Source organism: Cervus canadensis, chromosome 12 (genome assembly GCF_019320065.1).
Source record: "Cervus canadensis isolate Bull #8, Minnesota chromosome 12, ASM1932006v1, whole genome shotgun sequence".
In the NCBI taxonomy this organism is placed as follows: Eukaryota; Metazoa; Chordata; class Mammalia; order Artiodactyla; family Cervidae; genus Cervus; species Cervus canadensis.
This window is the reverse complement of record NC_057397.1, coordinates 12,928,335-12,942,842: the sequence shown is the minus strand read 5'-3', so window position 1 is coordinate 12,942,842 and position 14,508 is coordinate 12,928,335. Positions and strand designations below refer to the sequence as shown.

Genomic DNA, 14,508 nt, shown 5'->3' with positions numbered 1-14,508 from the left:
GACGCTGGAGCTCCCGCGGAGTTTACACTCTCTGCAGAGAGTGGTAGCTTATTACCAAAAAGCAAACGGGGTGATTTCAGATTGTACAGTGGGTTGTGAAGAAACAAGCCTTGTGACCCTGGCTAAGTCACAGGCTTAACCTTTCTCAGGGGCTGGATCGCTGCCAGACTGGCCCCCCTGCTCGCGGTTAGGAGGATTAGGTGAATAAACTGAGGTCTGTAAGGGTCTAGGACTCCGGGGGCATTGCCTCCTCACTGTGGGCTTTGATCGAACTTCCTTCAGTCCCATCAGTCACTGGGCGGGGGTGCTTTCTGGAAACTCTTGCCAAAACTAAAACAAAACTCCTGGCCTGATTCTTCCCGGAGGAGGGCCTAATAGCCCAGCGGATACCAAACAGCAAGGAAAGGGAAGGGGCTTAGCGGTTCTTCAGAACAAAAGCCCAGGCCCCGGCGTCCCAGAGGGAGGCTGGACAGTGAGCGGAGCTGGGACACATCTAACCTGCTCCCCCGCTGCGCTGTGCTGGGCCGGGCGCTGCAGCCGCCAGCGCCGCTCGCTTAGGCGCGCAGAGGGGTGGGGGACGGTCCCTGCTCTCCACTCTCACCGCGCGGGGACCAGCCGCCGCCCGGCCTCCTTCTCCTTCCTTTGCCACCCGGGGGACAGGTCTGACAACAGACTCTTCAACAGTTCGAGGGCAGAGGGAGGTGGAAGACAGTCCCTCCTCCCATCCCCGCCTCGCGGCGGATCCCCTCCTCCGCCGAGGAGATCGGGGTCTAGGCAGTGAGAGAGGCCAGGAGGCTGCGTCCCGCTACCCGGCTCCGGGCCGCGCAGTGCCGGGTCGGCTCCCGCAAGGCCGCTCGGAACCGCGGGGCTCGACTGTGACAGCTCGGGGCTGGGAGGCGGGGAGCCTTTCTTCCCACCCCCGCTCCGCAGCGATCCAGACGCCGCCCGGGCCTAGTCCTCCCCGCACCTCGCCAGGCCGGGAGCTGCAGGAGGACGGGGCGCAGTTTCCCCAAGCGCCCGGCTTCGCGCTCGGGCCGCAGCAGCTGCGCCCTTTGCGAACAGGAAGGGAGCGCAGAGGGGCCCGGGGCGGAGGGGCCAGTGGGAGCCCCGGCCCCGCAGTGCGGCTTCAAGTTTCCATCGGCGAGCGGTTGTGCAACAGCCAGAGGAGCAGGAGCCGCGGGCGCCTCGGAAAACAAGTCGAGCCTATAAACAAAGCCACGTGGCCTCCGGGCTGGGGGGGCCGGGCTAAGAGCAGGCGGCTCTTCCGGCAACAAAGAGCCGCGGCCGGCAGCCCAGGATAAATACGGCGTCCCGGACCGCAGCGCTGCACTGCAGCGAGCCTCGCGCGCCCCGCGACCCTCCATAGGGCGTTCCGCGAGCGCGGGCACCTCGCTCCGCAACCCCCGATCCCGCAGCGGCTCCCTCACCGGCCCCCAAGCACCCCAAGCAGCCGCCCAGGGCGGGCGCGCCCCCGAGGCCGCCGGGCAGGTCCCCGTCCCTCAGTCCGTCGCCTGCATCCGTCGCATCCCTCGGCAGTGCCATGCCATTCCTCGGGCAGGACTGGCGGTCCCCCGGGCAGAGCTGGGTGAAGACGGCGGATGGCTGGAAACGCTTCCTGGACGAGAAGAGCGGCAGCTTCGTGAGCGACCTCGGCAGGTGAGGGGGTCGCCACCAACTTCAGCGGCGGTGGACAGACTCGGGCTGGCCTCTCGGAGTGGGGGGCGGGTGAATGCGACGCAGGCAGGCCGTAACAGGGTGAGGAGGGAGCCCCAGACCAGAAGGATGGAAGTGAATTATCCCGGGTTTCTGCAGAGATGTCGGCAGAGCACGGGTGTTTGGTTTCTCTTATTGTTCAAGGTCAGCGTCTCCAAGTGGTCACTTCTTACAGAATGCTGGTCCCTCTGAGAAACTGATCTTATCCCCAAACGCTAGAACTTAGACCCAACTTCAGGGGTCCACTGCCTTAAAGGACACCAGCGTCGTGCGATTTGCGTGGGGGGTAGGGGTGGGGAGTGAGCGCCGGCGAGTGGGCCGCATGACCTTCATCCTGGGGTGGACCCTGGGGTGGCGGGGCTCTGAGCACACGTCTGAGACGGGATTGGACATGGGTCCCGGCCGCTGCGCCTCCAGGCTCTTCCCACGCACAGGCGACCACAGAGTGGGCAGGGAAGATGAGTAACCGGGAAGGGGCGACCAGATGGTCCCTGGGGCATCCGTGCTGGCGGAGCGCCGGTAAAGACCCGAGGAGGCAGAGCTGCGGAGGAGGGGAGGGAGGTGGGCTGAGGCTCCCACAAGCCCTCGGCCTCTGGGAGGACCGCGTCTTTGCACCTGTTTCCTCAGTAGCCCTGTCGGGCGTTTTCTTTGTATAGTGAGTGCGCCCCCATTTCAAGTGATGCCCATCCCCTGCAGAAAGTCCACCCGGCGTGGGTGAGTCTCTGGAGTCAAGTTCCACCTGAACTGTCAGTGTGGTGGAAAATCTGAGTTTCCGAGGAGCCCCAGCCCCGCCCCGGTTAATAGCACAGAAGCAGCGACTAAGGAGTTGGATGGCCTGGAGTCTGTCAGTCCTCATCACCACAGTTGGCATCCACAGCGCTGCCATCTGGCCCAGAGGGGATCAGTGCAGCCTGCTTACCCTTGGGTGACTTTACCCGTGGCCTTTGGTGAAAACCACTGCTCCCCGCCCCCAGCCCTTAGACTGACTTCGGTGGAGAGTCCTGTACCTGGGCCAGCTTCCCACTCAGATTTACCAATGGTTGTTTGGCTGAGCCCCTGGCACTCAATTTTACAAAAACTATCAAGGAAATATGGTTATTTCAGCGTCCTGCCTTCCAGGGCCCCGCACCTGTTTGTGATTTGTGAAGCATCACTTTTTGTTTTCCAGTGGAAAAAAATAAAAGTAATTGATCTTGGGGGTCTGCCAGGGAAGACAAGAGCACATTGACCTTTTACCTTAAAGACACTTTGAGGTCGTCCCTGGGGAGTTTGGGTAGCACTCTAAAGAAATCTTACTTATGGAAACTCAGAAAATTTACAGAAAAATAAAAAGACTATCTGCTGTCTCTAGACTCTTTTAGGGACTCTAGTTGCCCATTTGGTCTAAATTTTTCTCCCTGGACTAAAAGCTTTTTTTTTTGGTATAGTAGAATGCAAGCTTCTTTCCTTCCTTCCTTCTTTCCTTCCTTCCTCCTCATTCCTAAGAAGTGAGGATCTAATATTTTGGACTTTATTTTGAGGTGACAGTTTGGATTCTTCCTAGGGAGGTGCAGCCATGGTCTGCTCAGCTGTGTCCTAGTGGCTCACCCAGATACAAGCATAGGATGTTCCTCAGTGGGAGACAGACCAGTGGGTTTGGCAGGAGAGTTTCCAAATCAGAGGCTCTGCTTGGCATAAACATTCACACTGAATCTGCTCTGGGAGATAAGCTGGTGTCACTCCCATTTAGAAAAGGGGTGCCTCTCTCCGTAGTAGGGGAGACCTGGAGACAGGTTTACCTTACCACGGAAGTTTACCCTTAGCTTCCCACCTCTCTCTCCGCTTGAACCTCCTTTCTTTCCTCCCTTTTCAGGCCATCTGAGCTAGAACTGCCACCCTACCACTATCATCACAAATGGTGATCCACTTAGTGACCACTTGGGGCTGTTGGATGAGTCAGATTTGAGGACTCATTTGGTAGCTCCTAGCAAAGCAGCTCCCTGTTTGTTTGCAGAGTATTTTTTTTCCCCAGCAATTGTAAACAGTCCCTTCCCTACTTCACATGAGAAGTCTGCCAATTTCTTCAAAGCCGTTGGCCTTCTGAAACCCGGGTTTGCAGGCTCAAATATCCCTCCTGTTTTCAGTCCTGGTGATGTTGCTCTGTGATGTCAGGTTTGGGCGGCCAGCCTGCCTACTCAGGTGAAGCTGAATGCCTCTCCTGTTAGGAGAAAACAAAAGGCAGGCCCTTTCGAAAGAGAGGGAGGGGGGTGGATGTGCAACAGAGGCCTGCAGAAGAGGCCTCAGGCACTTAGTCTGATTCCACCTCCCATTCTGTGAGCTGCCTGGACAAGAGTGGGGGCGCGGGGGTGGGGGGGTGAGGGTGCCCTTGGTATGTTGCAACCTGGGGACCATGGTGTTTTTTGTGAGTGGACCACAGCTTCTCTGCCCAGAGCACCTTCTCTGGACCCTGCTGGCCATTCTCTCTGTGCCCCGGGCCCTGTCTTCTTCCAGCAGCAGAATGTTCCAAAACCCCATCACAGCTAAGTGCCCTGAACTGAGATCAAGGGAGGATTTCAGATAAGCTTCAAGGAGGGTGCCCTGTGAAAAAGTTGAAACTACCTAAGAGGAATGGCAAGTGTTACATTTGGGCAGATGAAAAAAATTCAAGGAAAGAGTTCAGCAGGAATTAGGGTGATCCAAGAGGGCTTCAAGGAACTGGTGGTTGAGCCACCTCGCAAGCAGTCCTGCTCACCAATAACCCCCAGCCCTGCCCTGCCCCACCCCCCAGATGAGTCATCTCAGCTCCCTGAGCGTGGGCTACCCTTCTGCAAGCCTGCAGGGACGCCTCTGAAAACTCCAAAAGTACAGCTAAGGCTGAACCAGGAAGCAGGAAGTTTACCCTGGTGCCCTGGGTGCACAAATAAAAACAAGCAAATAAAATAGTGAATAAGCAAATAAAATAATAGTTAAGATTTTTATGAGCACTTACTGTGTGCAAGGCAGTGTTCTCAGGGCCTCATACACTAGGCTGTTTGTTTTACCACAACAATGGGGTTCTCGCCCTGTGAGTCTGACAATTTGGGTATGTATTGGAGTAAATTAGCCTAGAACTCTCATTGGCCTTAATCTACAACTAAGCCCTTAGGGGTAGGCCACGGCTCTCTCCAAATGGTCTATTACAAATGAAATGAGAATTAGGACTTCTTTTTTTTTTTTTCTTCCCTGCCTTTGTCTCTGCTGCCAAATGCACTTATTTTGAAATCTTGCATTTTTTTTAAAGTTGTCTTTAAGTATCTTGCTATGTCTGTGATGACAGTACAGGGCTGGAGGAGGTCTTTTTTTTCTTATTCTAGGCCTGTGCCTATAAAAATCAAGATTAGTTAGAACTGACTATAAAATAGCAAGTTACTGGTTACTACTGCATTTAATGAAGAAGACAGCCTCTTTAAATGGTTTTGCTTATTAAAAAAAAAAAAGTCATGGTTCCCAAATGATGGTGGCTTTTCTTGTTCAAAATTTCAGTTGTAATTTTCCATTGGCTTTGCATTTTCTTGAAATGGACATAATTGAACTCTCAAAATAGCCTCTAACTGAATATATTATTGCTTAAAAGAAAACATATAAGCAAGCAACACAAATAAACCCCGTGCTCCTTCCTCCCAGGCCCTACCCCTGAAGTCCAAAACCTAAGTGAAAAGTGCAGGGTTTCTCTTTGGTTAAAGCTTTTCTACATTCTCCAGTGGGAAAGCGTCATCAATTATGTCGAATTCTTCTTAAAACTAGCTTTGGAAATGAGTCACTCAGGCTTAAAGCAGGTTATTGTTATTTCTGTGAGGAAGGCAAGTGCTCAAATTCCTTTGAGGAATGTTTTCAATTAGAAAAGAATAAGATGAAAGATAAATATTTAACATTGCTAAGGAATGGTCACAATCTATGGCCCAGGCCCCGAAATGCTCTGCTAAACCTTGAATGTGTGATTGAGAATAAGACAGCTTCATTTTGTGGCGCTGTCTATGTGGAATTCATGCTGTAGGTGTCTGCTCATGGTGCCAGTGTGTGTTTCCTTTAAAAATAAGTCTTCGTGGGATATTTTTACACGAAATGGCCTCAACTTTGTTTTCTAAAGCTGTTCTCAGCTTTGGTACATCATGGACCAGTCAAGTGACTTTCCATTTTCCTCCCTTCTCCTCAGCGTTGACAGAAATTTCTTAAATTAGCTCTAAGAACTCTGAATTCTGCTCCCCGTTTCTGCTGCCCCTCTTATCCTGCTGACCTTGGCACCGGGCAGCTGGCTGCTCAATGGTTTCGTGCCCCTAGAGCTGTGCAAGCAAATACACACTCACGTGTGATACAAAGCCAGGCCCAAAACATTCACCCTGGGCTCAGTGAGACTTAGTGTTCCCTAAGACAGGGCATTTCTACAGTAAACCCGCAGAAACCTCAAAGTATCCTGTATCCCGGAATGAGAAGGAGAAGGCTAATGATATTAGGAAGCTCAATAAATGGTATTAAGCTTGGCCTTCTGAGGGAAGATTAACAAATGACTGATTATCCATCACGCCTATCCCTCTGGGTCCAGAAACACTGAGCATATTGTTGGTGCTATCACGTGTAAGCATGTTAGCAAGATACTTATTGTACTTATTGAAGTACTGGAGAGATCATTGTATTGATAGCAATAGGATACTGGAAATTGTTTTTCAACCCCTCTCTTCTCTTTTACATAATACTCATAACATGGAGAAGTGCAAGTGTACCTCATAGTATCCAACAGATGTTGGTCCAAACAAGATATAAATCAAATCATATTTTAAATTCAGCAAAAGAATTCAGAAAGTTAAAGGGCTCTAATATATGGTTGATGTAAGAAAAAAAAACCTAGTTGATGTTTTACAGGTTGACATAAATCTTGCCTGAAAAAAATAAAAATTCTGCCTGGCATATGCATACCCCATGAGGGTTGGGAGGTGGGGGTAGGGGGATCTTTTCATTATATCTTCTCAATATTTCTCCTGCATTCCTTCTGCGGAAACTCTTTGGAGATATACTCTCAAGTCCCATTACATGATAGAACTACATCAGCCCCCCAAAGACAGCTAAGCTTTCTGAAGGAAATATGCCCCAACTCAAGTTGAAACTGTACATTGTTTAGTGACCTGTGAATTGGCCAGTTCTGTCTTTTCAGCCCTAATAGATGTGTGAATTGTAAATTCAGCTTGTTTCATTTAGGACTCAAGGTCTTCACCTCACAACATGATGCCTAGGGTTAGTCAAGGAATGATATGAAACCTAAACAACTGATACTATATGCTGAACACCTCCTAGAAATACAGTCTATAAGTCAGATTTCTGTAAATGTTTTAAAGACATGAGGGGAGCATGCTAGTTAAAAGCAGCTTGGGATGGGCAGGGAGATGGGAGGGAGGTTCAAGAGGGAGGGGACACATGCATACCTGTGGCTGATTCATGTTGAGGTTTGACGGAAAACAACAAAATCCTGTAAAGCAATTATCCTTCAATTAAAAAATTAATTAATTAAAAATAAGTAAATAAATAGGTCAAAGATATGGTATGTGACTCATATCTCCATAAAGCTATTTTTTTAAAAGCAGCTTGAGGTGGATGATTTTTGCAAAATGAAAATATTGTATATTATAGTGATGCCAGTAGCCCTCCCTCTTCCTCTCTCCCCACCATTCATAATTTTTGCTTAAAATAATGTTGCTGTACCCTGGGTGGCTCTTAAAAGAGTGCAGAGCTATGTATCTAATACAATGGCAAACACTGTTGGGCATTCAAAATGAGTAGAAGCCCCCATCCCTGTCTTCCATAGAGACGTGACACTATTTTCTTCCTAAAAGAGGCAAGACTGGGCCTGTGCAGACTTCTTTTGAGTGATTATTTCATTGCTTTGTTTGAGGAGCACATATGATTGAGTTTTAGAACTGCAGTGAGTTATTTATAGAAACAGCTCATGTTAAAGTATAACTGTTACAGCTCATCCTATCTGGTCTTATTATTCCTAGTTATTGCAGCAAGGAAGTATACAATAAGGAGAACCTTTTCAACAGCCTGAACTATGACGTTGCAGCCAAGAAGAGAAAGAAGGACATGCTGAATAGCAAAACCAAAACTCAGTGTAAGCCATTTGTTTTGAACTTAAGAAAGAAAGCTGTCTGAAGATCGTTTTGATTGGTTCTTGGGGCGGGGAATCACACTTCACATGTTTGACATTGGCTTTCACATTGACTGTGTCACTGACAGAGGTTACAGGGATCTTTGCACTCAGAAACCTGGTTATGCATTTTATGAGTGAGATTAATGTATTCTTTATAGTTGTGTTTATAAGTCAGTTGCTAGTTGGGGTATTTTTTCCTGGCTTCTCACTTATATTTGACATTGTTTAGTTATTATCCAGTGATATGGTCAGCTGAAGCACCAGTGTGTGCTTTCATTTGGAACTGGGTTTTGAGGCTTTGAATGTATATTTTTCCCCTCTTTCCTTGTAAAAATACTAGTAACAGTTCTAGATGCTGGATGTACGAACAGAGAGTCTACATTTCTGTTAATAAACAGGAATTACAGATCTTTAGTTGATTCCATCTGTACTGCATGGCTTCTTCATGTTATCTGTTTTATTTCTACTCTTTATGGCATTGTTTAACTTGTAGGCTTGGCATTTAACACAAACTTGTACTTGGGTATTAGATTTTTTTTTCTTTAATTTGGAGCTTTGGTATACTCGATCTGAGTATCAAAGACTTGAAATGCCTTCAACAAAGTAAGTTATAACTCTGGTATTTATACACTGCAGAAATTAGGCATTTGCATCCCCTTAGACTGTCAGTAGAATCTTTGTATGTTCTGTCAAAACTTTTTAACACTTTGGAGTAAATGAAAAATAAATGCAAAATCTTGGACATGTAAATTTTAAAGCTATGGGGTTTTGTTTGTTTGTCTTTTTAGATTTCCACCAAGAAAAATGGATCTATGTTCACAAAGGAAGTACTAAAGAGGTGAGCACTCATCTGTTTGTTAATGAGAATGCTTATTTATACCTGCCCTAGGAAAGTATAGGACTGTCTCCTTGGGTGTGGGTGGTGCTGGCTTGCAGCCCACTACCTAGCCGACCATCAGTTTGGGGCTACAGAGAGAGAGACTAAAGTCTCTAGGTGGACTCCCCAGTTGTTCAGTGAGATGATGACTGTAAAAGTGCTTAATGGAGATGAATATTCACATCTCAAAGGCTGGAACTGTTATAAAGTTCCAGCATTTCCCTCAGGACAATGCCTCCCTTTTGTTCTAACATCACTTTTAGACTTCAACTTGGTTCATTTTAGCCCTGGAGGTTTAATTACTAAATACAGTAGAAGTTTTTGTGCCTGCCTGATGTGATGCTGCACAACCAAGATGCAGAAGAGAACACGACATTGTAATATCTCAATTTGCATGGCAGATTGATAGAATTTCTACCCCTGTCAGGGACCTGGGAGAACTAGTTCCCTCTGTGATTTGAGGCCCTGAGAGGGGGACAGTGATATACCCGAGACCACCCAGGTACTGGGAGTAGAGGTGGGGCTGTGAGTCAGGGCTTTCCACCCTCAGTGCCTTGTGCATTCACAGGGGAAAGACCAAAACTTCTCTGGCTCCTTCGTGAAGCCTTAAAAACACTTCTGATGATCACAGTGAGAAAAGACCTAGAGATGTGAGGCAGGATGGCAGACAGAGCTAACACACACAGGGTTAATTCTCCCCCCAGAAGTATGTTCCCGTGATCAACATACATCACATATCTATCTCCCAACCCTTCCTCAATAAGCAAGTGCATGCGGAGGACAAGGGTCCACAGGGGACACGTCACAGCTTCAGTCACTGACTAAAGCAACTGTCTGCTGAACCACCCATCTTTGTGGCTCACGGGGGTGAGGGGTGGGGGGGTGGAGTTTCCCAGAAAGAGCTGATCATGGTGCAGGAAAGGAGCAGGTTACCTTAGATAGCCACCCAGCTGGTCCGCAGAGTCCAGGCAGATCATTCTAGAACATGACCTCTGCACCCCCTGTTTTCACATTCAGCGCCATGGATACTGCACTCTGGGGGAAGCTTTCAACAGGCTGGACTTCTCAACTGCCATTCTGGATTCCAGAAGATTTAACTACGTTGTACGGGTAAGTCTCTATTGATTACCCAGACTCTCAAGTTGAAGTGTCTCTTTAGGTTGTCTTGAAGTAGCCCCCACCCCCACCCCTGCCCGATAAAAGTAACGTTTTAGGACCCTGGACATCTTGAGGAAAGCTGAAAATGGACTCCTCAACGTCCCCCTCCCTGGGTGGACTTCCGGTTCCCGTATGGATCCTGTTAGGGTGTACCTGTGATCGGCGCCCCCAGACAGGGACGCCATAATCCCTCACGGGAGCCATGGGGCGGGCAGCATGGGCCCTGGCAGCAACATTGGCCAGAGAGAATTTAGCAGAAAACAAGTTGTAAAGCACCTTGGCTTGTTTTATAGTTTTTATGCCCCTCTGGCCATTCTCACTGGCCTTCCTCCTTGCCCAACTTTAGTGACTCTGGGTGAACCTAAGACATTTTTGGTTTAACCCTCAAAGCTGGGTGTAAAGACACGTTTGGAACCTTGTTTCCCTGACTCCCTTCTCCCACCCCTCCACCGCCACGTGATGACAATATTCAGTCCGAGGTTCACTGCAAGCCTGAAACTACCTGCTGGGGTCAGTTGCTTCCTATTTTAAACCCTGAGTTGGGGGAAAAAAAAAATTAATGAGCTTTAGGAAAATATTAATGATGAAGGTAGTAAAACAAGTTAAGCCTAACCATGACCTTCAAGTCACTGATTCCTTTTAATTGCTCGGTGGCTGTTTTTCCCCCAGGCTCCCTTGTGTGTTGTTCTCAGCAGTTCCATCCGGGAGGTAGCAGCTGTTTGGGTTTTAGGATCAGAAGTAGGAGGCAGTTTACCCCCGCTCTGGGTGTTGGTCGGTCGGGTTTTTATTTTCTTTTTCCTGGGTTGTTGTGCTTCTCAGTGCTGTGTTAATGAGTCAGATGATTGCAAAGACTGAGCCAGAGCGATGACATTCAAGCCCCCTTGAGGCCTGGATCGTTCACCTGTCATCTGGGCAGATACAGGCCTGGCTGTCCCAACTGACCTGATTTTAAAACACACGCACCACACTCACACACAAACCCAGGCCTCTTGTAGGTTAGAAGCTTTGAGCTGAGCCCGTGATCAGGTCTGTCTGTCTGCTCAGATGAGCCCTTATTCCAGACCAAAAGGGATAACAATCAGAGACCTTCCTGATGAGATGTTCATGTCATTCAGTGTGACTCTGCTGACTCTGGGAGGTCATTTCGGCCCACAACCCAGTGCAGGCTGGTTGGAGTGAGGTCCAGGAAGACCTGGAACTTGTCACTAAGAAGGTGAATAGTTTCCAGTCTCCCAGATCTGATGTCTTGATCCCAAACTGATCAGCATATGGTTAGTTTTTAGATGGTTCTCCTTTCTACCTGTTCTCCTTTCCACAAGAAATAAGATAAAGCAAAGGAACAAGGAGTTGAATTGTGGAAATCTATTTCAAGCAATTATGTGCACTAATACTTCTTAGCCTTCCATTAACTGTGTAAAGTATAGGTACTTTTATTCTCTGTTTACATAAATAGAGAGGTACAGAGAAGTAAAATGACCTGTCCAAGGTCACAAAGCTACATAAGGGAAGATAGCCAAATCTGAAACCGGCAGTTAAAGTCCACACTCTTTAGCTGCTACAAGGAGGAGCTCCATATAAGCAAAGGACTGAAAGTAAAATGGCCTGTGGTCAGATCTCAGCGCCACTACTTTCACATTGTTTGACCCTTACGTTCCCAAGTGGAAGAAGGACTTGGAATAACCTAACTTCACAGAGTAGCTGTGAAACTCAGTAACATACATGGAAATTTTCTGCAGACCGGAATATGTTAGTCAAAGTCAGCTACTAATATTTGTTATTACCTACCTATCAAAATTACTGTTTATAAGAATCAACTCTAATTGATCACACAAGGCAATTTTATTTCTGGGAATTCAATTAATATTTTTTATTATAATGACAAGATTTTATAATTGGTAAGCTTTTCCAGACTTAATTTTTTAATTTTTAGACTAGTTGGCTATTAAATCTTCTTGTGTGTTTAAAAAATTATTGTTTATTCTCCCTGAAAGACCTTTTCAATTTGGTTGATTAAAAAAAAAAAATGTTTTTCTACTTAAAAAAAAAAATACCTGGAGAATAATGCCCTTTCCTTTTGATTAAAACTCAGCATGAAGAACCTTGTATCTAACAGTATGAGCACAATCTCCTAATCTTGAAGTTAAAGAAACTATTGAATGCTTTCTGTTATTAGGTTCAGAAAGAGGGGGGAAATATCTATTTTGGAAAGAATAATCTTTTTTTCCTCTTCACTGTTAGAGTCCTCTGTAATTTGAGAAATGTTATTTTTATAAAGAGCTTAAAACATTTTAATGATAGGCACCACATTTTGAGGGTTTTCTTCTAAGGAACTTAAGACACTTAAGTTGTTCTCAAATAGTCTTCTTATCCTTAAAGCAACTTTGCAAAGTAGCTTGCCAGTGTTTTATCCTCATCTTACTGCTTTGGCCTAATGGTTTCTTAATACTACAATGATTCCTCAGTACCAGAAGAATCAACTCTGACGCCTTCAAATTTGTTTAACCTCTTTAAAGACAAAGTACATTTTAAAAAAATGTATCGTGTTCATACTGGCTATCACTCTCCATAAAAGAGACAAGCAGAGGGAATGAAAATGATTGCCAACACTCCTATCTCAGTGTTATGAGTTTTATCAGATAGCATGAAAATTTTGTGGAACTTTTAGAATCAGAAATTTGACGATAAATTGGAGAGGTTTTTATATAACGTTTGTACCTTTGTTTAATTGGCTTTAGGCTACACTGATTGCCTCTACCCACTTCTCTCCATACCACCAGTGGCTTAAACACAGTTTTAACTGTGGTTTTTAAAGATGATTTAAAATCTCTAAAAGCAGCAACTTACCCACTTATGAAAGGTCACTTTTTAAAAAATGGGTTTACACCATGCCTCAAGACCAACACATTTTGGAAATTCCCCTGGGGAGCCAGTGAAGATTCCAGGAGATGGGCCAGTGGTGGGATTAGAACTGTAACCAGGAAAACACAAGTGCTGACTAACCCGTCCAGGGCACAGAGAGCCCAACAGAGAAAGTAAGTCTCCGGAAGACACACAGTTGCACATTAGAATCACCTGTGAAGCTTTTTTCTCTAGGAAGCCCACCTCTAGTGCATTCAAGTTCATCAGCTGAAGGTGGTACCCTGGCATTGCTAGTTAAGTTTATCCACCAGTTGATGCTAGCGTGTTTTCAAGTTTGCCAACCAGCCCAGAAACCACTTGGGAGCCCAGCTTATATTTTGCATAATAATTTTTTAAACAAGACACACTGAGGCATGAGTGCAAGAGAGGGCTTTAGCACTTTAATGCCAGAATGATCTTTGGTTCTCCCAGCTCTCTCTGTGGCATGAGAATGTGGCCAAGTACCTGGTAACTCTAGAAGCTGTCTTTAGGTCAGGAAGAACCTTGAATAGCAAATTCCTGACCTTAATGAAGGGGATTCCCAGGTGGCGGTAGTGCTAGTGGTAAAGAACCCACCTGCCAATGCAGGAGACGTAAGAAATGCAGGTTCAGTCCTTGGGTCGGAAAGACCCCCTGGAGGAGGGCATGGCAACCCACTCCAGTATTCTTGCCTGGAGAATCCCATGGACAGAGGAGCCTGGCAGGCTATAGTCCGTAGGGACGCACAGAGTCGGACAATTTAGCAATTTAGCCTGCACACACACATGACCTTAATGAATTGCCCCTTGTGTGCAACAGTTGGGGAAGGACAAACAAAAAGTTTGCAACCACACTCTCTCTGTTCCTCTGCCACAGAGAACATCCACAACCTAAACCGATGCACGTTTTTATTTTTTTCTGCATTACAGCCCTAAGTCCCATTTGAATGTTTCCAGCAAGTTACTGAGTTCTTACCACCCCCTAAAAATCTTTTTCCAAAAACATGTTTTAGTTTAAGTTGACTGGCGGTTTGGCAAACGAAAGGCTGAAATATGGCACAGTGATGACTCAAATTTAAACCCAATGCCTTCAATTAAAGGCATGCTGTTGCCAAGCCCCTGGTGGGTCATGATGTGTGCGGGCAGCTGGGCCCTGCACCGGGTCCCTCTGCCCAAGTGACCTTGGATTAATCTGGTTGTGCACAGCCTTCCTTTGCTTAAAGTTTGAGTCCTGCCCCCTGGGTCTTAAAACTGGTGGTATCTTTTTTCTTCGGGACTGAGAAACGGGGATGGAGGGAAGGAGGTCAGCCCTCCCAATGGCAACAAAGTCAAAGGAGCAGAGCCCTAAGCCTGTTTTAAAATGATGGCAGAAGTGGTTGCAAACTGGGAGAATGCACTGTAGGGTATTAGCAGTGAAGGTCCCAAGCTAATCTTAAAGTGAATGCTGGCTGATTAGGGTGCTGGTGATTTTACCAAGCAGTGCTGCATCTCAGAATTCCTAGCTTTCTCAGTCATCCTAAGCATTTAGGCAAGGAGGTCCTGCAATTTCTAGGTGCCCTCAGAAGTGGGGGACACTCACAGACCTTGAGGGTATGACCAAAGAATTGGAGGAGTACATGCAGAAGTAGGGGGCTATCTACAGAAGTGGGGGTGCCCACACAATGACAAAAGTAACAGAGTACTTGCAAAAGTTGGGGGTACCCACCGAAGTGGGGGCACCCCCAAAA

At 46.9% G+C, this 14,508-nt stretch overlaps 1 protein-coding gene across 2 annotated transcripts in view; it reads left to right on the top strand.

Moving 5' to 3' along the window:
- The first annotated feature begins 1,274 nt into the window (after positions 1-1,274).
- The window catches only part of FBXO32 (F-box protein 32), a 37,096-nt gene continuing 23,862 nt past the window's right edge, over positions 1,275-14,508 (top strand). For both annotated transcript variants that reach the window (XM_043483274.1, XM_043483273.1), the window contains exons 1-4: positions 1,275-1,656; positions 7,719-7,831; positions 8,659-8,708; positions 9,765-9,857. In XM_043483274.1, coding sequence (XP_043339209.1) covers positions 1,541-1,656; positions 7,719-7,831; positions 8,659-8,708; positions 9,765-9,857 — 372 coding nt within the window. In that variant the 5' untranslated portion in view covers positions 1,275-1,540. The remainder of the gene's footprint in view (positions 1,657-7,718; positions 7,832-8,658; positions 8,709-9,764; positions 9,858-14,508) is intronic.